This window comes from Lagopus leucura, unplaced genomic scaffold (assembly GCF_019238085.1).
Source record: "Lagopus leucura isolate 7727_CA_CO unplaced genomic scaffold, USGS_WTPT01 Super-Scaffold_100024, whole genome shotgun sequence".
Lineage (NCBI taxonomy): Eukaryota > Metazoa > Chordata > Aves > Galliformes > Phasianidae > Lagopus > Lagopus leucura.
Genome location: NW_024962276.1, coordinates 2,865,904 through 2,892,216, shown reverse-complemented (window position 1 = coordinate 2,892,216; position 26,313 = coordinate 2,865,904). Strand labels below are relative to the sequence as shown.

At 43.1% G+C, this 26,313-nt stretch overlaps 1 protein-coding gene across 2 annotated transcripts in view; it reads left to right on the top strand.

Annotated features, from left to right (window-relative positions):
- LOC122184567 (protein spinster homolog 2) overlaps nt 1–26,313 on the top strand; it is a 122,843-nt gene that overhangs the window by 88,553 nt on the left and 7,977 nt on the right. Inside the window, exons 10-11 of one of the 2 annotated variants that reach the window (XM_042879614.1) lie at nt 5,360–5,458; nt 15,851–16,014. In XM_042879614.1, coding sequence (XP_042735548.1) covers nt 5,360–5,458; nt 15,851–16,014 — 263 coding nt within the window. The remainder of the gene's footprint in view (nt 1–5,359; nt 5,459–15,850; nt 16,015–26,313) is intronic. The other variant, XM_042879615.1, reaches the window with a different exon arrangement.

Sequence of the window (26,313 nt, the reverse complement as noted above, 5' to 3'; positions counted from 1 at the left end):
GTGTTGATATACTGATTCAGCAGAGCTTCAAGCAATATGATTTAAGTTCAAGGTTGTGTTTATGTTTTAAGGTGGCTCTGTAGTTGCCATGTTTTTGTAGTTGGATGAACTTTCAGTCTGTAACTCCCTTGTTCAGAGAACATTTTATGAGGTAGGGCCATATGGTTAATGCCACATCTTTTAAGTGTGAGTGAGGCACAGAGAAGCAAAGCTTACCAGTGTACTTCAGTAGTGTTAGATGGCTTTGAATTGCTCAGGTTTGTACCTCCAACCAATTTAGCTTTAGCAGACTAGAGCTTGTCATAGGCTGTTTATTCTGTGCTTGCGTGAGTTTTGCAGCTTGTGCTGATTTCAAGGCTGATGCTGCCATTCATTCAGAGGTACCTTAACATTTAGACAGATGTGCAGTCTACGGACAGCTGCAGTGAGGAAGTTGTACTACAATACTTGTAGTTGCTCACCACTGCCTCCTGTCACATCCTGTCTTCTGCTGTGATGTTCGGAGGAGCTCCCAAATCTCCCCAGTCAAAACGAGCAGATCTTTTATATCCTCTGTAGCAGTGGCTGACACAGGTGAAGGCCTGGCCAGGGAACATCTGCCACCCTCCAGCAGTGGCTGTAACAGAGCAGCTCAGGCTGAGAGAGAACTGAAACTTCATCTTGCTATCTCAAGTTAAACCCAAAAGACACTTTCATCCCAAACACTTCTTTATATCAAATGTGCTAAGGATGCTATTGTTATTCCACATTAATTACTGAGCTTTTCCATGTTGATTTCAATGTGCCTTCAGTACGCTGTCACTTTTTAATAACTGTTACAGGGTTTGCCATCTGTTTTGTATGAGCAGCACTGAATAGTGAACTGCATTTTGCAGAGATGCATTTGTGGTTATATATATTGCTCTAGTGCACACAAGCAAACAACAAACAACTATAGAAATCACTGGAAGTAATTGGAAAAATATTCTTATTTCCAATTCTGCAAACACAGGAAGTAAGCTAAAAGCATGTTAAAATTCAGATGTTGATAACTGATCTGAGCTCATAAGCTAGCTATTTTCTTGCCTTTTCAGACAAATGAACTGAGTGTCATATATAATGCCCAGCTTAATACATTATCAGCATGAGTGGAATGGTAAAAGTGCTATACAAATAAATGTAAACATCCACTTAGATCAGTGCAAGCCTGTAAACAGATGGCCTGAAGTACATTTATATCACACAAGGGGTTTGAGAACATTTTTAGTCAGGCAACAGGTGAGAGCCAGGGCTAGAGCCTTGTTTGACAGCTCTTTAAGAAGCCTTAGCCAGAGAAATGTGTGGATATACTTCAGCGAGATGGACTTTAAGTGTTTTGCAAATTAATTTCTACTGATTACTGTTTATTTGGTGTAATCAGATGGGTATTTCTTCTTACCCAAGGCTGGTAAGGAATTTTAAAGCATTATTTGTGTAAGCCTAACAACACTTTTATCATATACAAAAATATGATCCTGTTTTCATGGATAAAAAGCTTTCAATTCTGGCTGATTTCAGTGACAGCAGGCTTATGCCAAAAAGTGAGCTTCTAAAAACTTCATCCCAAATGATTGTCACGGTTCTCCAAAGATTTGCACATCTCATGACTGCTTATGAACCCTATCTGGCAAGTTGGTGAGCAGCTTCAGAGCTTTTGCAAGTTTGATTTCCTTGGTAAAAGCTAGAATATTAACTCATTATCTTCAGATTGTTGGCTCTTCATAGCTTTGTGCTTCCATTGCTCTTCTGCTCTTGGTACTGTAGCTGCCTGCATGCAGTTTCTCAAACGACTGCAGTAAAAGGTGCAGAGCTAGGTGTGATCAACTGTCAGCACTGCAGAATGTACTGCGCCACCTGAGATTTTAAATGGCTGATTATTGTTCCAAACACAGCTTTGTACAAAACAAGCCTTATTCTCCTGAGCACAGCTCTCCAAATCTCCTCCCAGCCACATGCTCAGGTGGTGCAGCAGTGTAGATCTTCCTTTAGACTTGAAACAAGCAAGGGTGCTACAACCCTGGAAGAATTTGCCTTTTGTTCTGCCTAGCGTCCCTTTAGATTAAAGACAATTATTTTTATGGTATAAAAAACTGTGTATTTTTGCAGCTGACAAAACAACATTTCCAGAAGTTTTCATTGCTTCTCTCAGTGTGCTTCACACATCAGTAATCTATGAGTGCAGTAATTTACATTTTAGGGCAGGGTGAGAAATGCTTATGAGTGAAGGCACACTCCCATTGCAGACATTGCAGCCCAGCTCTGAGCAGGACAGCAGCATTTACCTCCTTAGCACATGGCCTTCTACTGGCAAAAGAGGGATCTCTCTCTGTCTTTCCTACTATACTTATTTCAGATCAGTCGGTTCTGTTGGATTCACTACAGGAAGGGAATGTCCACAGTAAACCATGGCCTTTCTGAACCTCTATTTCTGGAAGGGAGGTTTGCTGGAGCTGCTTGGTCAGCCTTCCTGCCCACCCTGTGTGCTGCCTGCATTGGAGCCTGAAGCCAGAGATGAGCCAGGGCAATCCCACAGACATCCGCCAAGTCTGCTGTGGCTCTCCCACCTCCAGTTTCTGTGGGATGCTCAAACCAGGCTGTGGATGGCTTGAATTTAAGTCTATTTTAGCATCAATATGCCCATTTAGAACTGTAATTTACTGCTGTCTTTCTAGAACAGTAGCTTATGTTTGCCACCAACTGCTTCCCATCTGAATAAAATGCTTTTAAAGCAAGGATGGGGTGGAGTACTTTTTGGAGATGTTTTAGAGATGCTGGTTTAAGTCTTACTTCCTATCCAACATCTTTTTAGAGGAGGAGGAAATATCTCTTGTCCATTTGCTTGCTGTACGTTGGGGTGGAGTTTTTTGGTTGTTTTTGTTTGCTTTTTGGCATTTGGATTCTGGGCTAAATTTACTACTTTTGGCAGTTTATAAACTGCATTGATGGTTTCAGCTATCATTAACTTCCTTAACTAGGCAGAGTGAAAACTTGTTGTAAATTGTACTGCTACTTGCAAAATTATTTATACGTACTACAGATGCACATGCAGAATTGTGTATAATTGTGTGTGTGTGTCTGTTTATGTGTACAAATATATACATACACACATATGATGCTGCTGTCATTCAAACTTCTTTCTCCAGTTGGCACGAATTCGCTGCCACTTGTTTGAAATGGTAAGTTTTGAATGCATTTGTGATTTCCTTAGTCATTTTGCTAAGAAAATTGATACGATATGGAGCCATGCAAGCTTTCTTCTCCAAATCACACAGTTTCTGTGATCTACACAGCTCAAGCCTCTTGAATTAGGTAGAGCATCACTTGATTTTCTCAAATGCCTTTTTCTCAAACAACTTGCAGAATGCTTCTCCTCTGCACCTGTGTGACACGGGCCCACGTGGGAAGAGCAGTTACTCACTATTTTTATCTTCTTTTGTCTCATGGCTCCAGGTTGCACCCATTACCTGAGGTCTTTGGGGAGCTGTAATGAATTGTGTGGCTCTCCTCCCCTTTCACAGTGTGACCTTCAGTATGTTCCTGTGCCTCTAATGAAGTCTAGCCCTTATCTTCCTCTTGGGATATCTGTGAGCCTTCGAGGCTGTTTTGAGCTCTCTGATGCACAAGGAGGACAGTATCTAATATCCGTAGCCAGGTGGCTGCTGTGGATCTGATCATTTGCTCGTCTGTTGCACCACAGGATTTTAACAGGGTATCCATTGGATGTGTGGTGTCAGAGCACATCAGCAGCATGCATTCACAGCTTTGTCAAACCAGTAACAGAAGAACTGGCAGGTCACTGTCAAAACACGTGCGTAAGACCCTAAGCAGAGGCATTTAATCCAATTTTACTCATCATTCCTAATTGTGTGTGCTTGGTAGAAGGTGATCATTATAAAGAGGCATGAATCCTCTTCTGCTGTGAATTTTCTGAGTGCTGTTTCTTTCCCTTTGTTATGGTTAGCTCTTTCTACTGCAGGCAGAGCCTGCAGACCTTCTCTGAGAGGGTTTGATGAGCACTGAAGCAGTGCTTCAAATTCTGTGCCCTGAGATACATCACTGTCAAGCAATTAGTTCTCCCTAACTAAGACAGCTAAGGTAAATTCATCTCCACATCTCTAGCCAGAGACATGCCTGCAATGCCAATTTAATTAATAAATGATTTCAGGATACATTGCTGGAATTGACTGAAGGCTCGGAAGGCAGGACTTCTGAAAAAAAGAGGCAGTCTATCAAGAGCAAGTGGAGTAGAAAAAAGGGATTGTGGTGAACAAATACGTGAACCAGAGTCCTTTCTGGCAGGGCAGAGAGCTCTCCAAAAAGAGGAGAACAGAAGAAGACAGAACAGGATTCAGTGCTCAGAAATGAAAACAAAGCTTGCTTGGATTTCGGAACCTTGTGAATTCTTTCTTGCTTTCAGCTTTTAGATCAAGACAGCATCAATTTCTGAAGTAGGAGATGTGAACGTGGTGCAGTTGTTCTTAGCCAGCTTCTTTCACAGGTTTTCTGCAGGAGACAATTATTTTGCTTCGGAATTCATGTTATAAATCAAAGACCCTTCGACAGAACCAGTGTTTGTTGTTCTGTTTTCTTTTGGTTTTGCTTTCTAATCTTCAATTCCCTTCTATGGTTAGGTCTCTGTTTACTGCAAGCTCTGATCCCTTAGTGGGAAATAATTAATGTATTTTGCTGATCCTGCATAGTCAGAATGATATTGCGTGACCTGGCTGAGGATGTAATGTCCTGTTAGAGAACTGGAGGCCAAACTATAATATCCTGGCTCTGTGAAATTTCCCTAATGTGTCTTTGTAACCTTTCAGAAGTGTAATCCCATATTTTTGAGGGGAAAAAAAATGCTGCCAGAGATGGAATGGGAGGTGAGGATGCATGACCTTTCATGGGAAACCAAAGGATGTGTTGATTGTGGAAAGAATACAGTATCCAAGGTTACAGCAAAGGCCTTGTTCGGAAGGCTGGTGGTGCTGAGCAGGTTATTTGCTGCAGGCATCTTTGGGGTTCTTTCTCCCCATCAGACAAGCCAAAATACAGGCAGAGGAGCAATAGCAAAGTGCCTCATGGGTGATGTATTAAAATCCTTCGGAGCCTGACTTGTCAGGCAAATCAGTGCTTTCAGTGCAGTTGAAAGCAAGGAGTAAAGACCAGACAGAGCTGCCTTTCCTGGACACCTGCTGTCAGGATGGCTAGAAAGCCAAGAGGAGTAGCAGAGCAATTGAACTCTACTGGAGTTTGTTTGCTCTGTCCTGGTTGTTAATTAAGCAGTACAAGAGAACAGGCTCTTCAGCTGCATTTCCTTATGTATTTGTTTCTGTTTCCTTCCGTGCAGTATGTGGTCATCCCAACACGCCGTGCAACCGCAGTGGCCTTGCAGAGTTTCACTTCGCACCTTCTGGGAGATGCTGGCAGTCCTTATCTGATTGGATTTGTAAGTGCTCACGGTGGTTTTTGGTGGTATTGTATTGTTTGTCCATGTTTAGTTTTGCTTACTAACCATTTATCTAACATGGGAGGTTAAGAGTGCTAGGGAAGGAAGGCCTGTATTTATCAGCAGAATGGGAAGTGGAGCAGTGCAATGCAACTTTTGTATCTGCTTTTGTTATCTGTGGGCTACAGTTCAAACTGGGGAGGACTACTTTTGCACAGGAAGTGAGCTTCCAAATCTGTTCAGCCTAGGTCTCTCAGACTTAATTTAAAGGGAAATTGGTTGCTTCTGTGGTATGGACAGAGGTCTCCTAGAAATCAGATTGGAATAGTTGTATTTTAGCTGTCTTTTAAAGGCAAGTAGCCTCCAGGTAGCATCCTGGAGCTGTTCTGACCCACTGATACTTTAAACACATTGTGTATGATAATAAATTCATGGCAGGATGTATATGTATATGGAGGATTCTTGGTATTCCTTTCTAGTGTGCATATTTTGTTTTTAATTAGTTGCATTCTTTTCTGTTGTTGCTGCTGTTGTTGGCATTGGTTTGACTCAAGACCTCTCTTATGAGACCATTACTAATGCAGAGAGAAACAAAAGACCCTGCTCCAAAAGCTGGCAATTGGAGAACATTCCTAGCTGAAGATATAGGGCTTGGGAAAGCTAATGAGGAAAAGAAATCTAGATATACTGGAGTAATTCCTTTCCCTTGCACCCTTCTGTTGTGTTTAATGCAATGAGTTGCAGAGAATACAGATCATACAGAAAATATAGCAGCTTCCTTGTAAAGTCTTAAGTGGCAGAGCTTATGTTGTGTAGAAGGTGCTACAGTTTTCCAGTGATGTAACTGGGGTCTTAGTTTCGTCACTGGGGAGAGAGCTCAGATGAGCTCTTCCAGCTCAGCACTGCTGTGTGACACAGCTGCTTGCTGCTGTGGAACTTACTTTTTATTTTTAACCACCATTTCTATTCTAATCCCCTGGACATTGGTGAGTGTATACAATCATATTTATTTGTATTTTATATATATATATGTATAATATTTACTCTTGAATGCCAGTTCTCAAAACCAATACAGTTGCTCTACAGCCCTCTGAAGCTTACACGAATGTACAAATATATATAAGGCTGAATGGATCAAAGGAATGAGAACTATCTCAAGAGAATAAATAAATACAATTTGGCTTAGTCTTTATTTACTTCAATATTCTGGGCACCCCAGGAGAAATGATCTTATTTTAGAAAGTATTTGAAAGTCACAAGAACAAATGAATCACTGGGAGATTTGGCTCTGTGCAGGCAGACAGCACTGGAGAATGGCAGGAAGAAAATGGAGTGGGGAGGGCTGCATGCATGGGGACCAGCGGTGGTGAGGGGCACGGTCTGAGATGCACTGAGGCTCCCAGGTGACTGCTGCGTGTTTGTTCTTTTTATTGCATAAAGGACACATCCAGGAGGAGTGGTGAGGACCCGGAATGATTGCAATTAATCTTGAAAGTTGCCTAAGGCTCTTTGGTGTCACAGATAGAAAAGGACTTTGGTTGTAGAAATAACGCGTCTTGCCCTTCTGGTATTCAGAGAGCAAGCAAGTTATGATTTACTTAAGGATGCCTGCTGAAATTTGCTAAAACCCAATTTAATGGCTGCCTTGGGCTGCCTTTAGACTTGGAAAATATTAATTATGATTTTGGATTACTCTTTTCTAAAGCTGTAGTTATTGGGCAGTTCTTGCCTGGAAGGAGGGTACCCAAGTGCAAGCTTTCTTGGCAGGGAGCAGGAGGGAAGGGCTCATGTCACAGAAGGCACCAGCATCCATTTCTGTGGCTCTGGAAGGCCTGGCTGACTCATGCTCCCTGTGCTACTTGGACTGAAAGGTCAGCTGGAGCTTTCCAATACCACAGAAAATTCAGCCTCCTCATCACTCAGGGTGCATCTGAGATCCTCAAGGTCTGCCATTTCTTCTGACTGCTTACAAATCCCACTTGCAGCTCTCTCACTCAGCAAGCAGTGTTTGGATCCAGATACGGCTGAAATCTTACAGAGTACTGGGGAGTTCACAGTGAGATTCCTTCCAGCAGTGCTCTTAGTAAGGAACTGGATACCCATGTCCTTGAACAACTAAGCTGTGTCAGCCAGTTGTCTGTGTTTGCTGGCTACCAATAGAAGTCCTATTGATCTTATAATCCTCATGTAGAGCATTGAAGGTACTTAACAGCTGCAGGCCTACATCTGTGATTGCTCCCTTGCTCTGTCATGCCATAAAAGTTGAAGGTCAGACTCAGGTTTTTCTGTTATCTCCCACGCTTCCAAATCTTGCTGTACAGCTGCATCTGATGACTGCTTTGTGTTTTGGCAGCTTCTTACAATTACCAAAAGTGCCAGATATATGTTAGTGTTTAAAGCTAGATGGAAGAAAGTGTACATGTGTGGCTGGTTTTCATGTCTTTGAATATCACTAACCTTTCTAATGATAAAAAGTATTAAGGTTTTCGTACAAAGCAGCTATGCAAATACAGTTTTAGGGTAGCAGCTGTAATTTGCAAAGGTTTTCCTGCCTGTTAAGCACTGAGATCAATTACTATAAATCAGTGCTGCCTCTCCATTCACAAATAAGAATAGGCACTGCTGCAGTATTTCAGTAGATGTAATAATTTTCATTCCTAGATATCTGTAACTTTCTCAGGACCTTTGTGATAATCTGCAGAATTTAAATAATTTCCATTTAATGGCTTGGGGTGTAACTCTGTACTTTGTTCTTGAGGTAATTTCAGCTTTCTGCGCATTTGACCTCCGTATCTTAGGGCTCTTTCTTTCCTTCCTCAGTGTGTGTCAAGCACTGTCCAGCAGTGCTTTCCTCATCCAGGCTTGCCTTGCTTCTAGCCTTGGCTGTAGTTAGAAGCAGGCACCTGCTGCAGGCTTTGCTCTCCCTAAATGTGCCAGAGAAACTGCTGTTGTGGGCACATGCTGTCCTTGCTGCTCTGCTGCTTTGCCTATTCCGTTAGCTTGCTGCTTTGTTAAATTCTTCCACATCTTCCCTCTGCAACCACATCAGGTCTAGGGATTGAAACCTGCCTGTTTCTGTCACTTGGCAGCATCAAGTTTGGAATGGTGTGTTAAAGTGCCAGGGGTCAGTATCTTTCCACCTATTGGTGGGTTGAAAGCTTCTCCCCAAATCCACTTAGTGTGGTGCCCACCTGTCCTTGTCTCCCTGCTCACTACTTCTAGAGATCTGCTGAGGAGCACAGCCTCCAACCACTTCAGCTAGAGTAGGGACAGCATTGCTCTGCAATTGTGCTCAGGCTGGGCTTGTTGCTCTGTGTGCTGTAGGTCATGCAGAAGCTCTCTCCATCGGTCCATCTACAATTTTACGAATAAGCAAATCAGTTGTCACCCTTCACTTTTCTCCCTTCCCCATCTTTCTTATGTGAGTAGGTCAATAAACAAGGTCTAATGAGCTACTTAAATAGCAAGAATGCTAATGACCTTCCTTTAGCAAGTAGTTAGGAGAACGGTGTTAATTATCATTGGTGCAGAGTATCAAGAAGGCACATAAGCATTTGATTAGGGACAACTCGAAAAAGTGTACTAAATGCAGTAGCTGAGATATTAATTTCATGAAAGTTATAATTGGAGGTGCAGACAGAACAGCCCTCTTGTGCCAGTTTGAAACAGCCTTATTGTGGATTTGCTTACAACGATGTTTATCCATCCTGGTAAATGCTATATATGTATAAAAAGTAGTTCTGCATGAAAAGACTTGCCTGTTTGAAGAAACTGAACTTCAGCATTATGGTTTAAAATTCATATTTCGTAGTTTAAAGTGCTATGGCTGCTCCTGAGCAGATCTGTGGACATGGTTACTCATGGTTCTTTCCTGGTTAGCCTGCTGTGTTAAAACAGGCCACTGGTTTGCTGGGGCTCAAATCCACTCTTGTCTGACTTGCTTAAAAACAAGGCACTGTAATGAAGTGGATTGTTGTGATGTGATGCTGCAGTCTGGGCTTTTAGTCCCTGTTTGACCTGTACAGCCATTCCTCAAATACAGCCCATTATGTGCTTGCTGGTGATGACGTAGTGCTGTCTCTTCTGCCAAAGCAGGGTGTGAGATGAACTGTAGTTCAAAAAGGCAAAGAATATCCTGCAAGATAAGTGTGCAAATTATTCTCCCAGCATCACTCTTTTATGGACAATTAGGAGATATTCCACTGCTGTTGTGCAATAAAGGATGGAGGAGAGGTCTCAGTCCTGTTGCCTGCAGCATGTCACGTTACAGGAAAGCCACTTCCATTTTTGCCAAAGATGCTTTTCAGTGAGTGCTTATTCATTTTTCAGGGCTTGCTTTCTATGAGGCAGAATGAAGTTTTCAGTGAACATTCCTTCTAACAATGAATCAAATCCTCTGGGCACTGCATCTGAGGGAACATTGCATTTATCCAGATTTCTTTCCCTTCTTGTGATCCTGAATAGCATGAACAGAACAGGGTGCTTTCCCATGATGGAGATCTTGGTACTTCACCTGATGAAGACAGAAGATGGCATGTGATATACTTTCATGTTTTTGATTGTTCTTGTTTCTGTAGCAATTGCCACCTGCTTGGCTGGGCTTCTGTAACCCAAAGAGGATCACTGCAGAGTCTTCCCCCATATTAATGCATGTGACTGTGGAGGGTAAAATGGGACTTGCTCTTGCAGACCAACATCTTTCACTCAGAGGGTGGTGAGGCACTGGCACAGGTTGCCCAAGGAGGCTGTGGATGCCCCATCCCTGCAGGCATTCGAGGCCAGGCTGGATGTGGCTCTGGGCAGCCTGGGCTGCTGGTTGGCGACCTGCACACAGCAGGGGGTTGGAACTGATGAGCATTGTGCTCCTTTGCATCCCAGGCCATTCTATTCTATCTGATGTTGGAAAGGAAATACTGCAAGAAAAGGAGCCCCCAGTCCCTCATCCTTATTAGCAGTTTCTTCAAGCAGTAACTTTACATTGAGAGCCTGCTCCATAGCATGGCTGTCAGATGCAAAAACAAAAAAAAGAAAAAAAAGGAGAATTAAGCACCTGGAAATCAATCCACACAGGATTTATCTGGTTGCAATGAGCTAACAAGCTTTCTACTCTTTCTGACTCAGCAACAAACAAGATTTAAATCTGCCCTAAAAAAACCCAAATGACTTTGCCAAAGGTTCACAGCCTGTTAATCTAGATTTTTTTGTTTGTTTTTGTTGTTCCTTTTTTTCCCCACAGTTTCTGTGTACCTGTCATTTTCGGCAACTTTGATTGGAAGTGCAGGTTCTCAGTACTAGTGATAAATGGACAGTAAAATTATGTAAAAGTACCTCATTAAATGAAGTTCCATTCAAGCACTTCATGCTCTGTCCCATCTGCTCTTTTTCAGTGTGCTAAAAATCTTTCCCACCTGGTTCTTTCTCAAGTTACCAAGGACCTTGTAAACTCCCAACACGGACACACAGTTTTCATGGTGCTGGGCATGTTTCAGAATGAGATGTCTGCTTTCTGCAAGTGCTTCTTGCTGCTGATTCACAAGCATTATGTTGTTGCAGTGAGCAGCAGGGAAGATGGTGATGGATATCCATTCTGCAAGGAAATTAGCGTGCAGAGAGCAGCTGATCCTCACAGGAAAGCATTAAGAGGTGCCTTGTGCCCTATCTGCACAAGGAATGAGCAATAGCAGTGTAAATCATCCCAATCCTAGCTAAGTACCACTGCGGTTGGGACTGTGCTTATAAAACACTTTTGGATTAGTGTTCACCCTCCTGAGGCAGTAGCAGCACCATGTACAGGTCTGGACATCCACACTGGCTGTGCCCACTTGCTGCTGGCACAGAGCTCATGCATGGACAGTGCAGCAGCACAACCCCACGCTGTGACCCATTAGAAGCTCATCTCCTTCATGACTTCCCCTCCTGGGACATCCAGCCACATAAGGGGCCTGTGCCTCTCTCAGCTGCTAAAAGCTTTGCTCTCACATTGCTGTCCTCTGCCACAGACCTGATTTCTACGGGTAGGTGGGCATCACCCAGCCCTGCACATTTCAGTTCTTTGTCATGTTTCTTGATTCCATGTTGCCCATTGTACAAGGCATCTCCTGCTGGGAATGAAGAAAGTCCAGTGTTCCCTGACAAAATCCCAGTGCAGACTGGACCTGAAGAGATAGGACAGTCAATGACATGAAGAAAGAGTTTTGAACCTCTCCTGTTGTCCAGGGCAAAAGTCTGGAGGCAGTGCTGCTCTAGTACCAACAGACATACCAAGTCCATTTGTTAGCTTAAAAAGTGGAACCTTTGACTGAGTGTTCTAACTTTCTGTGGCCCATTCAAGGAAGCACCCTGCTAATCTTAGAAGGGGTGCAAGTAAACAGATGAGCAGTCCAGGAATTCTTGTTATGGGTCATGCAGTCCCAGGTACCATGGGACACAGGGTATTGATGCTGTCACCATCCCCACAGCAAATCTGGTTGTGATCCCAGAAGGACACAATTAAGATTAACAGATGTTCTGCTTTTTTAATCTCCATCATCCAGACATGCCAATGTTAAAATTGAAATTACTTTCAGAATGTAATTGCTTTTATCTTTCTACAGTTTTCAGAGCTAATATCAAAATAGTTTGCTTTACTTCCTTTTTTACAACGTGTCTCTCACATCATTTAGCACAGTACATGAATGCTTTTTCTCCCCCACAGGCCCAGAAAATTATTTACTTTTTCTTTATAAAATCCCTTAGTTTTTTTTTTCCAGTCTTCATTTTCCTGTTATATTTTGATTCTAAAAAGTGATCAGATGCATCTCTGAATTCAGAAAGGGTGAGCCCCAAAATTTGTGAGGTTACCAGGAATGCTGTGGAAAGAAAATGTGCTGAAGAGGTGAACCAGAGAGAACCTGGCCTGTACCAAACTGGTAATAGTAAAAATCAGACACTGCAGAGGAAATATCCTTTCATGTAGCAAGACTGGTGCCCAAGGAGTGGAATCAGAAATTTAGAAAAATCAAGCAATTGCAGAGAAATTGAGATGTACTGTTCAGCAAATAAGACAAGGCAGCTGAAATGATTTCAAAGATGCTACCATCACATTGTATAGTAAGGGCATCTGTAACTGAGCTGCTCGTGCTGTCTGGTGGTAGAGTGTCATAGGAGCAAGCTGTATTTCTGTAGGCTTCAGAGAAACGCAGCGAAGTTTCAACTTTTCCTTCACTGTCTTCTGCACTCGGACTGAGACACAGTCAGAGGTTTGGGTGGTGTTGGATCAGCCTGCTGGAGCCAAACTGCTGTTCTCTGGGAAGTGGGCATTTCCTCTGATGGACTGCAGCCAGGGACTGCCGCCCACTGAACACATGTCGTTTGTGCTGGGTGATCAAATGCCATCAGCTGAAGTTATTTAGCTGAGTCATTCCTCTTGATCTCAGGTCTGTGTGAGTGAGGGAAAAAAAACAGTTAGTGTGTTGATGGGAAGTTTCACGCTAAGGATGATATCAAATACTTGCAGAACTTGCAAAGCAGCAGCAGGACTCACTGATTTTCTACCCCCAGGTTTCGGATAAACGTTTTTTAAGTTTTTTTTCTTTTGCCAGTTAACAAGTGACAAAGCAAAAAAGGAATCCCATACATGACTCTGTGCTGAAGAACTGGCACTGACTTGCATGCATACATCACCCAATTTTGTTCCTTGTGATAAAGAGACGACACTGAATACAATGAGAGATTGGGTCTTGCCAACTCAGTGCTATCATTTCAAGGAATCTGAAAGCCAAAAATTGGCAAGGCAGTGTAGATCATTTGGCAAACAGTATGTCATTCTTGGAGCACAAGTCTGTAATTATGTCCTGTGTCCTTCAGAGAAGAGATGCCAAAGTTCCAGTCTGAGCAGGTGGCTTGTAGCTGAGTAGAGCAAAACAAGACAGAACAGTGACTGTAAGTTAACAGCAAAAACAATATCTGAGCCCTGATAAAAATTCCAGATGCAGAGATGCAGAGATGGGTGTGGGGGTTATACAGAACCTAGATGAGAAAGCCATGTGGCTTGATGGGTGGAATTGTATCTCAGATAGGGGGAAACACTGCTGATCCTACAGTGCACACTTACAGAGCATGGAGGGTTAAAAGTGACAAAGGCAGTAGATTCAGTGTTAATGAGGTCTGTTGGTATAAAAGGTCAGTATGGAGCTTTAGGAAGAGCAGAGCAGAGCAAGGTGTGTTGGGAGCTTTATTTATTGGAGTCTTTACATTTTCAAAGCTGCTTTTTAGCCCAGAATGTCACATCATCCATGCCTAGCTTTTCATCATCTGTTGGTGATTTATCATGTCAATTTGTTGAGTGATTTATTGTCTGGTCCTTTTGGAGGATAATTGTATCCATTTCCAATAATGAAATTTCTCAATTCTATTGTAGAATAGCCTCAGTTCTGGCTGTTGTACACAGAGGGGCTTGATTCAATGTGGAATTTTGGCTCATAATGAAGCATAAAGGAAACATTGGCAACTAAGGTCTCTGAATACAAGAGGGAATAAATTACCAACTGAGGTCCCTGTCTTCTGAGTGCAGTGCATGTTCTGTTGATTTCCTATGGGTGTGTTCTGTTCACGTTCAAGACTTTCTGCTACGTTTAATAAGTCTCTCAGACTTACAGCCACTGTTTGCTTTTCAATCGAAGGACTTGTTTATTCATTGGTTCCCACTTGAGACTTGGTGATAATGCTCTTGTTCTTCCTCGTGTGTGTTATATACTGTGAATTAAGTTCTCTTTGAGAGGCCAGGAACACTTCCTTAGCCTAGATCCCGTGCACTGAAATTTTCTCCTCCAACTTTATAGAGCAGGGAATGAAGCAGTGAAATCTGGCCAAAAAATCATTTCCTTAGAAACGCTCTTCTGGTGCTTATTCACTCATCACTGTTTGACATTGCCCCTTCGTAACAGTCCTCTACTCTTTTGTGTGCAGAGCAGCTTGACCTGCATCAGGCTGGTTGCTTCTTTCCTTAGCTCTTATCAGGAGCCAGGTTGAGCAGTGAGAAGGTTATTAAAACTCTGAGGCTGTCAGTGCTCCAAAGTGCCTCCATCCTTCTGTGACCTTCTGTTGATCTTAGCATCTGTAAGGCATCTCTGAACACATTTACCTGCCAGCTCAATGCAATTGGCTGCAGTGCAGGGCTGTGAACAGGTGATTTCTCCTGGATGTGACATTTTCTCACTTCATTTAGTTGTTTCTTTAGATGTAAGCTCTCAATGTTGGATTTTGCTTGTAGTTTGTGTCACCCTTTTCATTAGCAATAGTGTGGCTGTTTAGGAGATGCTGGCTGGTCAAGCCTGGACTATTTCTGGAATTGATTTGTGTGTGTGCACAGCAGTAGGATTTTATGGTGCAAATTCCCTGCAGTCTTTTGGTGTAAAGAAGTATTTTTGTCTCAACAAAAGGAGCAGAACTGGACACTTAAATACATAATGCCTTGAGAGCTGCTACTGCTGTTGGTTTATAGAGTGGCAAGTTTTTTGCTGGACAGGAAATATTAAAATGTGATTGTCTTAGCTACAGACACTCATTAAATAATACTGAGTTGTAGCAAAAGCTTTTCATAATGAATTAAACACTGCCACTGCATGTCGCTTCTCCTTTGTGTCAGTGCACACTCGTGTTCACTTTCAGATAATTATGCTTTTTTACTGTCAGAAGATACAGGTTGCCTCATCCCATGAACTCATTGGTGTGTGGTTGTTTGGCCCTCGTGTACCAGGCCTGGTCTAAGCCTGGGGGGCAGAGAGCAGAAAGTTTGTGAGAGTAGATGAGGGAATGAGGCCCATGCCTCAGATAAAACTACATGCAAGGTCTGCCTCTGAAAAGCAAATGGGACCCGTGGGTTTTGTTCCATGAAAGACATTTCCACCATCCCACTCAACACAAAGGAAAGGAGTTCAATACCTCCTTCTGCTGAAAGGCAGGTAAAGATGTAGGAGTAAGCGAGACTTCAAAGCAATTGCAGAAGATTGATCACTGCCTCAGTGAGCAAGCAATGCTGGTGAGGCAGCATCAGCACACCAGGAGGCCTGCTTAGTACAGCGAGGTTGGACACCCACTGGTTCAGTCACTGAGGTAGGCAGGGAGAAGATGGACGGGGGTGTGGGAAGACTAACAGCTCAGGCAGAGAGTGACAGGGTGAGGAGAACCCCTGCCGTGCTGCTCACAGTGTGAGTTGCCCAGGCTCCAGAGTGCAGAATGATGGCGTGTGGAAGGCTAAAGCATAGAGGACACTCAGCCTCTTCTGAACAAAGTCTTCCATTTTAAACTGTGTGCATATGTTTAGTAGGTGGTGGTGGTTGGAGCTGTGTTCCCTCTAATTATAATGTCTGTTTTCATCTAAGTGACTAATTTTTTTTTGCCCTTCTCTTGTAGATCTCAGATCTGATACGACAAAGCACAAAGGAGTCCCCGCTCTGGGAGTTCCTCAGCTTGGGGTATGCACTCATGCTCTGCCCATTTGTCGTTGTCCTAGGAGGGATGTTTTTCCTGGCCACAGCCCTATTCTTCCTCAGTGACCGAGCCAAAGCTGAACAACAGTGAGTAACCTGGCAATTGCAAATGGGGAGGTACCAAAGCCTGTATTCTTTCTTGAACATTATGCTTGTACTCTTTCCTTGGGCCTTGGTCCCTCCAGGTAAAGGATGTTGGGTTGTATGCAAAGAACCTCAGCTCAGCAAAGTGCATGAGGCTGCACGAAGCACAGGGGCTTGTGTCAAGCTGGCTGGGCATCCTTTACATGCTTCTGCTCTGGTGGATCTCAGTTACTGGTCTTATGGCCTGGAGGGGAGCACAGTACTTGAGATCACTGATCCCTTTTACCCTTGCGTGAGCATGCACAGACCAGGCCATCTGTGGTGAGGGGTTGCTGTGTGCTGGCACCTGTGGACTGCTAGGTGAAGAGCAGTAGATACCTCACAGAGCTTGGTGGTCAATTTTGAACACACGGTCCCATCTCAGACCCTCGTACCATGCTCACTACCTCCAATACACCGGACAAGCACAGAAGGAAGAAAGCTGTGTATGTGGGGACATAAGTGCTCAAGGCTCGCTGTGCTGATAGTATTTCCCAGTCCCTTATTGCAGCTTTTTAAAAAAAGCTACTGTTTTTCAGTAATGAAACCGATTCGGACCACCTCACGGTTGGCAACTACAGTAATTCGGAAGACGCTTCCACATGATACACACACTGCTGGGTTAGTCTCTTTCTCATAATTGTTGAACAGTAGAGTATCTGTGTATAACATCATGCTGAATATGGGGCAGGTGACTGGTTTGGTGTTGACTGGAAGTTGCCTTTGCCTTGCTCCCACTAGGAGGAAGAGGAGGTTCTTGTGACATGGTTGAGAGGCATTTGCCCTTCAAGAGCAGCAGCATAGATGTGCTCTCGAGAAGTCAGTGCTGCATCCACATCGGAGTGAACTTTGTGTGACTGAGTTTGCCTGTGTAAATCTTGCTACACAGGTTGTATTGCATTCATGACACAGATGTAGACATGTGGGGCAGAAGATCATAATGTGGATATGTTAGCAGCCTATGGCAGTTCTGCAGACAAAGAGAGCAGGATATGCTTTGCGCTGTGTTGAACAAAGTGGCTCTGGCAAGTCATTGTCACTAGATATGATACAGCTACAAGGAAAGTAAGGTGTTTGGAGTTGACATAAGTATATAAACAGTTTGGGTGTTATTCTCTGGCTCGCACTGTCATATCCATTGAGTGCAGGAGATTTGGAAGCAGTGTCACCAATAGTGTTTGTGTCCCTCTAAGAGCAGTCCTGTCTTCCTCTTACTAACACATACAAATACCAGAAAAAGGAAAGTTTTCCACTTCCTGGTGACCATAAGTATCTATTTCACCTGTAGTGAAGTGTTAAAACATGCTGCAGAGAACAAAACATCACCTGTGTATCTGGTAAGGAGGTTAAGTCTTGCTCAGTTGAACTTCAGTGAGGCTTTGTGGATGACTGGTTTGCTATCATCTGCATATAAAGGCTTTAAGCTGCAGTAACTGAAGCTAGATGTTAGAGGTTAGGAAGATCTGCTTTATGAGAAAGAAGAGGTAGATGGTACAGCAGATTGTCTGGACAAAACATGAAACCTGTTTGAGTTCCTGAAGGCCTCCCATGCCTGCAGAGCCAGGAGGATGGCAGCTCTCTGGCTGCCTTCCAGCTCCTCTCCTGTAGTGGCACAAATGAGCTGTATATGCAAGTTTATTAACGATCCCTTGGGGACATGGCAAGATGAACAGCAGTTTCTAGGTGCTCAAGGTGACTTTTTTTGCAGCAGCAGCAGGGAGCCAAAAGTTCAATTCGTTGATAAAATAGTAAGTGGCAGAGAGATCACGTCTCACTGTTCTCCTTTTTTCCTACACAGATGTGTTCACTTTTGTCTATTGCTGTAGACAGCCTGAGCAGATTTGGTTATGTCAAAATCATACCAGCTTTCCCACCAGTCACTGTTCCACTGAGTGAAGAAACTTACCTAGTTAGGCTTCAGACTTGTTTTTGCTCCACTTTCTGCATCTTTCAGTTGCCTAATCTGATTCACGTTCATTTATGAACTTGTATTACACATTCACTGATCCTACACGTGCTATAGCAAACTGTCTCAGATACAGAGGGAAAACAGTTGTCATAAATAACAGCTAACAAAATGATTTCTCTCCGCTGCACTCTTTCTAGATATGCCCACTCCCATGTTAAAAATATTCTGTCATCTTACCATCAGATTCCTGGAGAGTGCAGCTTCACTCAAGTTTGACACATTGCTGAACAGTGAGGCAGTATCTTTATAAGGGTTGGCAACTGCTGAGTGAGGCTTCTGCCCATGCCATGTGCAGTGGGATCTGTGCTGTCAAATGGGTCCTGTCTGCCACTGCTGAGAGGTTCACTGGTCTCCTTGGAAGAATTTATGGGGGAGGATTTGTTATTAGCTGCATGCTTTCCTGGGAGAGAAAAGACAACTGGGTGCTTTGCTATTAGCAGCTTACAGCACCGTGCTGGATTTAAACCCAAGGTCCAGCTCCCACCTATCTGACAGGCCATCTGTACTTGGCACTGCACACCTTTGGCAAGGATAGCTCTCTGCCTGGCCAATCCTCTCTCATATCCTACCTATTATTCACTGGATATGGGGGAATTTCTTCTTCAAGATGCCTTATTTTCTCTCTGCAGTCAGTCGTGCTGCTCAGGCGACAGGACTTGGAAATGTGCTTTGCCAAAAGAAATCAATTAACCTGCAGGAATCGCAAACACTGGTGTCACATGCCAGAGATTAAACTCGTTTATCACCAGTAGGGTCAGGGCACACAGGCCAGATGTCACCGACCTGTCTAATGAACTAATATGGAAGCAAAGAAGGGTAACACTGCTCTCTGCAGCCTTGCTCTGCCTATGGAAATGAAGCTTTCTCTGCTTCAAATCAATGCTTCTATGAAAAGTAGTTTAGATGTTTTTTCATTTGTTTCTTCCTGTCTGTAATGCTCTCTGGGTGTCTGCTTTGAGATAATTTCTTCTTCCAGGCAGGACAGCATACCAGCATAGCAACCACACTTTCCTGTAAAGCTTTTTCCAGTTTCCACCACACTTCCTTTCAAAAACAGAATTTCCAGGCTTTCAATGCCTAATGGTGTTTTTACACAACTTTTGTCACTGCCACAATTCTTGGCATATTTTGAGCATTACTTTTTTAGCACAGGAATTCCAATCAACAAGGATGCCCCTCTCACAAAAACACTCAGGAAAAGAAATTCTTTGTACAGCAACTCTTTTCTTAAAAACTCCTGATTCTTTTGCTGTGACCTTCAGCCTGTCTTAGGAGCCTGACAGCTTAAATAGGCTTTTAGTCAGCTTAGGACTAGCAGAGAACACAACACAGTACTTCACTCCGTAATGTAATCCAGTCATTTTTGGTGCAATTTTAAAAACACAAATTTACCCCCACTCTTCTAAAGTGATAAGAGACAGAAAATGGTTAGAGAATGGTCTCTGTGAGAGCTCTTGTGCACTAGAAATGATAAATAGACAAGTTCTTTTTGAAACCACTCACCTGCAATCACTGCTGTGATTTCACTTGCCTTCCCTGTTTGCACATCCAGTTCTGGAATATTGTGGTGGAGGGTTCAAGCCCTCATGTTTTCATGCCAAACATGACTACATTTGTAGTGTTTGTGACATTCAAGTCATAGTTGGAGATGCCCTGGAAAACAGCGTGTACAAATAGAGTATCTTGCCATGGCAGAGCCCTGCATAAACCCATTAGCAATCTGATGGCCTCACTGTTATTCCCCAGCTCCATCACTGGTATCTGGGCAGCTCTAGCAGGTTATCAGCCAGAAGGCAACTTCCAGAGCACCTGGGGTATTGCACATGTTGGAAGCAAGAGCTCAGCACTGCTTAGAACTGCAGCTGCAGTCTGTCCTCTCCCTTGCTCATAATGCAGGTAACTTGAAAAAACAGAGATTCACCCTGGAGTTGTAGAAGAAATGCCTGCAATAGTACTTATTAGAAGCAGTGGCTTCACTATTCATTAGGAAGAATGTGCTCTTTTCATTAGGTAAAGTGAAAAAGTCCTTTCCCCAAGCTCTGACAACTTTCAGGTGCCAGGGCATATAAATCACTGTAATGTAGTTATCATGTAGCAGGATGCTTTTCTGGGCAGCCAATGAGAGTGTTGAGCCTCTGGAGTTTTGCTGTACAGTGATTCTCTGTTTCTGTACCTGATCTAAATGTGTATGTTTGGTGGCCCTGCCAGGCAGGGGGGTTGGAACTACATGATCCTTGAGGTCCCTTCCAACCCGGGTGATTCTGTGATTCTGTGATTCTGTACAGGCACAGACCTGTGGGACCCCTGATGCTCTGCAGCAGGCACAGGTGATCCTACAATCCAGGGTCCTGTCTCCCATGATGTCCACATCCAGTTGTTTCTGAGGGAAAACCCAAATTCACCTCCATTTTTTTTATGAGAAAGATTGCTCTGTTCAGGTATAGAATAATCTATCCCCAAAAGGGCTTTTTTTCTATATCAATTTTTATTTAATCAGTGATTCTGTAGCAGGAGAGGTGAGATTTTCTATTCTTTCCTGTGCCCACCCAGAGGTACAGCTGGATATCCAAGGTTTATTACTGTTCTGTCCCTCTCTGCATCCTTCGTGATATATGCTGGGTATTTTTGCCAAATATACAGCAATGCAGATCAGGCAGCAGGATGCAACTGCAGTGTATATCTCTGGCACAGATACAAACAGGAATAAATAGCTGCATTGATGCAGATGGTCAGAACAAAAAAATGTAGGTATTTAGCTAGCTGCCACCCATCACTTCAGAGAGATCTGCAAGCATAAATGGTTTGCCTGTTTGTTGTTTCCATGACTAGCAAAGGTTCAGGCTGCTCGTATGGCTCTAGCAGGTCTTTCTTCTTTCATAAAATTAAACATTTCATTTAAAAAAAAAAAAAACAAACCACCTTTGATCAGATGTGGGAACTCCAGCTGAGCAGCAGTTGGTAATTAACATTTGGCTTTAAAAGTGGTGGGTAAGCCACTGGAAAGAAAAAGCTAACTACAGACCATGTAGTGAAAGACACAGAAAGAACAATTCCTAGTCCATGCATCTTTTCTACTGTCTTAAACACAGCAAATCTGAAAATTACATTACAGGAAAAATGAGAATAATCCATTTTCAGACTGTCTTGTGCCTCACATCAGGCTTATTTTTAGCCTTTTCTAGAACTAGATATAAAATGATCTCCCAGTTCTCCTGTTGCAGCAATTTGAAAGTGTCTGACCTTATTTTTGCTTTGCAGATTCTATTTTATGGGGCAGAGAAAGGCCTAACAGCACTGTCAACCTTCTTTTCTCTAATTTTTGTGTGGCAGCAGTTAGAGACAGAAAGGAACCTGTGAAATAACCTCTGTTGTTGTCAGCACAGCAGAAACCCCTCCATTAATAGTGTAACAGGTACAGCTGGTATGCTAGACTGGTGCATGGCGCGTCCCATTCTGGTCGTCTGCATTACTAAGACAAATATGCCCTCCATTAAATATTTTAGGATCCTTTGCAAGGTTATCTTGCTTAAAGGAGCTGGACAGAATGCTTTTTGAGCTTAGGTAAGATGCCCTTAGCCTTTTGAAAGTGTACCAATCTGTAGTTAAAAAAGCCCCAGCAAAGAGATTAGGTTGCAGTGTTGCGATGATGAAGGAAGGGAGGCAAGGAGTGTGTTCTGCAGATCACAGTCACACAAAAAATATTCATAGACTGCAGATGGAATAGGATTAGACAATTAGATGGTTTATATGGAAACGCTGGGTTAGGAATATGAAGAGGTGGTGAAAATAGCAGTAGTTTTTTTTACTGGTGGAAAAAAACCTGCTTGTAAAACTGTTGTTTTTTTTTTCTCCCCTGCTTACTAGCCATGTTTATAAATCCATAGATGGAGCTAGCAGATACAAGAATGCAACGGCTTGGACCAGCTGAATTTTAAATACTGATTTGATTTCTTCAGCTGAGAAATGCTGGTTTCATGCAGATGGAAAATATGGTCTCATATTAAAAAAAAATCACTGTTTTGTTTGCTTGCTGTACTCAACCTGCAGATTTCCTGCAGGTTATGTAGGAAGATGTCAAGGGTCAGTTTGCTTGTTCACAGACACGTTGAGCTGAACTGTGGTCCTTATGCAAAATGCTCACAGCATTTGAAATATGCTGTTCAAGTTAATTGTTGGCAGCAGGAGCTTTGCTTAAGTAGAGGCAGAAGGATGGAGCCAGCTGGTGTTGGCAAAGCTCGTGCTAAGTGCGAGCTGTGGGTGATGCTGCAGGCAGAACTTTGTGGTTCTCCAAGCCCATCAATTCCCCACATTCATTGTCCTTTCAAGGTTAATCTCTTTTGCCATGGAGAAAGGAAAACAGCATTCCTAGACTATTGCTAGCTACTTGTGTGCTGTTCTGCAGCAAAAAGGGAATTTCTTTTTTAAGAGTATCACATCAAGAACTGCTTTGAGTCCTACCAGTGTCTTGGCTACTGAATCTCTGCTGTGACCTTCAGGAAGTAAATGTTATCCCCTAAAATGCTCATCAGCTGTAAAACAAGATTAAAAGCACTTGCCCACAAGGTGTATGGGAACTTAAACCATATGCTCACAATAGGAGCAGTGTGGCGCATTGTCTGTTTCAAAGGGCAGTTCTTGGCATGCAGGGACTTCACCAGGAAGGTATTTTAAATTCCTGCTAACACAATTTCTTTGCTAAGGCTTCCCTGGCACAGGTATGAAATCTGATGAGATCTCATGCAGGTGACTGGAGCAGCTGAACAGAAGGCAGTCTTCCAAGCCAGAAACCCTTTCTGATGCAGAGAAATGGAATAAGTAATAAAAACCACAGCCTTGCCAGTCTCTTGCAGACTGTGACAGTCACAAAACATACTATAAAGGTATTGACCTCTATCAATAGTAGATGACCTCTTCATGTGAAGATCTGCATGCTCATATTCAAGGCAGTGGTGTTAATAATAGACTCATGCACATTTAGCATGAAGGAAATCAGTGGACTTGTGCACTCTGAATCTGGACTGGAGGTATTTGGCAAGGCAGGTTTTCGGCAAGCTGTGTGTTAGAGTAATTTATTTGTGGCTGGGGCCTTGACCTGAGTAACAGGGGCAGAACTGTTTGCTTATTAATTGCAGTACTTCCGGAAAGAGTGTCTTAAGTATTCTGGTTTAGTAATTGTTGCTGCCAGACCACTATCATGTGCCAGAAGGGGCTTCCCAGACTGTTATGCAGAGCAAAACAGGACAGTTCCCCACACCTGGTAGCTTAGATTGCTGAAAAGAGCTGTATTATGAGGTAGTTATTCTGGAGGGTAAGAAATATGTTTCTAATTTGTTGGCATCAGGAAGTTGTACGGATTTTTTTACGGATTCAATTACATCATACCTGCTTTTGTTTGTCATGTTATACCCTTTCCTGTTCGATCATGCCAAGAAGAGATCAAGACTCTGCTTTCTCTTTCCTCCATTATTTCAGTGCACATGAGAGTATGATGTTATCCACATCTTCCATGGCTCTAGAAAACTGATCATCTTAACTCTGAGCCCATGGTTATCCAGCAGAATTACATACACAGGGACAGATTCAAGCCCAGTGCTCTGAGGGCCTCAGAGACCTGCATCTTCAGTAGCTTCAGGAGTCCACATTAGCATACCACTGCAGAGCAGTAAGGCAGACTTCATTTCCATCCAAGTCCTTGGTACCTACTGAGTGCTATTAACTGCTCGTATTCAGATCCGTTCTGTTGCAGCTGCCTGGAAAATAGAAGGAAAGGTTATTAGTTTCTTTCTTTATGACAGTGTTCTCCTCTTGTAAGATCTGCAAAAGAGGGTAAATAGAAGCTGACCTATGCTTCATCCTCTGGGGGCAAACATATAGTCAGCACCTGGATTAAGTGAACAGATGGAAAATAGTAACTGAGTCTGGGCAGCTTTGAGAGGCTGTACCAAACAGAGAGAAAAAATGTATTTGCTGTACACAATCATTGTATTCTGTTCAGTAAACCCACTGATGTGCAGGAAAAAAGGGGATTTAAGCCAACTCAGTTCTTTAGTGCAGCTGAAAGAGCACCTGTCACCAGCAGCATGCAGCTCCTGTCAGGCCGTCCCCATGAGAGCTGCTGCTCAGCACAGACTGAGCCACCTCTCCTGGCTCCAGGGGGAAGGGCAGCTCTGTGCCAGCGGCTGCCAGCAGGGCTGCATGCAGCCAAGTCTTCAGCTCTGAGCCTGGGTTGGAGGGCTTCGGATTTACACAGACCCCAAGCTTCCTCTCTGGCTGTAAATGAGTGAAGCAGCCAGCAGAGCTCAATTAAACAATGCTTTTCTACTCCAATGTAAGCTATTCCTACATTTGCTTCTTTGCTGAAGAACACTAAGCATAGCATTACAAAATTGTAACGAACTGACCTGAGCTTCATCCAACAGACCCTTTTCCTGGAAGGCTGCACGATCCTGTCATGATGCCTCAGGAAGCTCAGTGCACAGACTGTTTTAAGCTGTGCCACTCCTGTCCCTGTACCACTCACTGGGCTCTTTCTTTCTTGACGTATTATTATTGCTCACCTTTCATGCATCTTCACTCTGTCATTGTTTCCAGACACAGCATACCAGGAGCCTTTTAAATCAAAGCACTGAGTATGTTATTAATCTTGTGTATCTTAGCCCAAAATTACTGACTTAACTATCAAAATAGCTTGAGAGCAGTCAAAACAGGTCATCCTGATTGGAAGCAATCTTTGATTTAGCTGTTCTTACTCTCTGTTGTAGAGCAGGGAAGTCCAGCTCCTTCCAATTGCTGGTGAAAACTGCAGCCATCCTTTGTTACTGGGGGACAGCAATGGTTTGCACATTTATATCCTGCACTGCTTGATTTAAAAACATGCAATGAAGGGTTTAAAGGGTACATAATTGAACTAGTCTCCACCCTGCTGATTTTGCTCTTGGTAACCTGTCTGGCAATAAGGCAGTGCATCGTTGGGACCATTTGGTTACCCAGCAAATGTGGTACAGAGCCAAGCAGAATGAGCACTCTGCAGTTAGCTTTGGTTTCAGCAGTAAGCAAAATTAGGCAAAGCAGATTATCTATAGCCTTCTTTGATTTGTTTTCAGGGTCAGAAATCTTTGCACGAAGACATGTGCAGCTCTGTTGGCTTTGTGCGTGCTTGGTGCTTCCAATGGAATTTCACTGACTCAAAGACCTGCAGGGAGGTGTGGCATTTCCCAGGGAAATGCAGCTCTAAATTCCTGCCTGGTGGAATATTGGTGAGACAAGGCAGCAGTGTCTGTGCAGAGTATGAATAATGTGATCTGCATATGTGATCGCATATGACCAGTGGTTATGTGTGTTTTTAACGAGGTGTTTCCTGGCCTTGTTACTTACTTGTTTGTTTGCTGGCAGGCCAAACTGCAAGTTGGGTTTGTGAGGGTGTTGACATGCAGACAATAGTGGAAAATATGAGTGGAATGGTCTGTAAATTTGTGTCCATTTCCCTTCTTTGTTTACTAAAATATTAATGTGTTTTGGCAATTGGCTTCAGCAGGGATTTACTAACCTTCCCTTCTGCTGAGGCCACTGTCGATCTAGCTGCCCCTGTAGCCCTAAACTCTTGTCTACTGAATGAGCTCTTGTTAGTCAAATAATGAGCTATTTGCAGGCTAGAAGGACCTCATTGAAGCATTTTATTGTTGCTTGTAAAAATTAAGTGATGTTAAGTACAGCGGGCTGTAAAAATTAGGACACCGTTTCCTAATACGCTTCTCCATTACAGAAGCCAAAGCCTGACTTGTTTAGATAGCAAGAAAATGGGTTGCATGGCAATCTGTAGGATACCAGCATATGAGTGTTGTTTAGGTTGTGTATAGATAGAAATAAAGATGAAAAGGGAAATGTTTTTATTCTTGCTGACATGGGGTGAGCACACGTGGATGTGATGTGGGCATCGAAGCCTCATTCTGTTGTGCTGGGAGCTGTTACAGAGGTAGAGGTGTACACTGTTACTGCAACCTGAATTACAGCCTGTATTGCAAACTCTAATCTGCAGTGTTGGTGGGGTGGGTGAGCAGCTGCAGTGAAAGGAAAAGAGAATTTGGAAAATCATCTCTGCAGTTCCTGAAACTGAGACTAGAGTATAGCTGACCTGTAAAGGACTTGGCCACTCATCTGTTATCTTAAATTTGGCATCTTCTTCTTATGCAGTTCTGTCACTGGCTGAGGTGCTGGGAAATTAGATGCATTTTACGCAGCATAAATATTTAACAGCTTTAGAGCATGTAGTTTAATATTAAACAGACAGTCATATA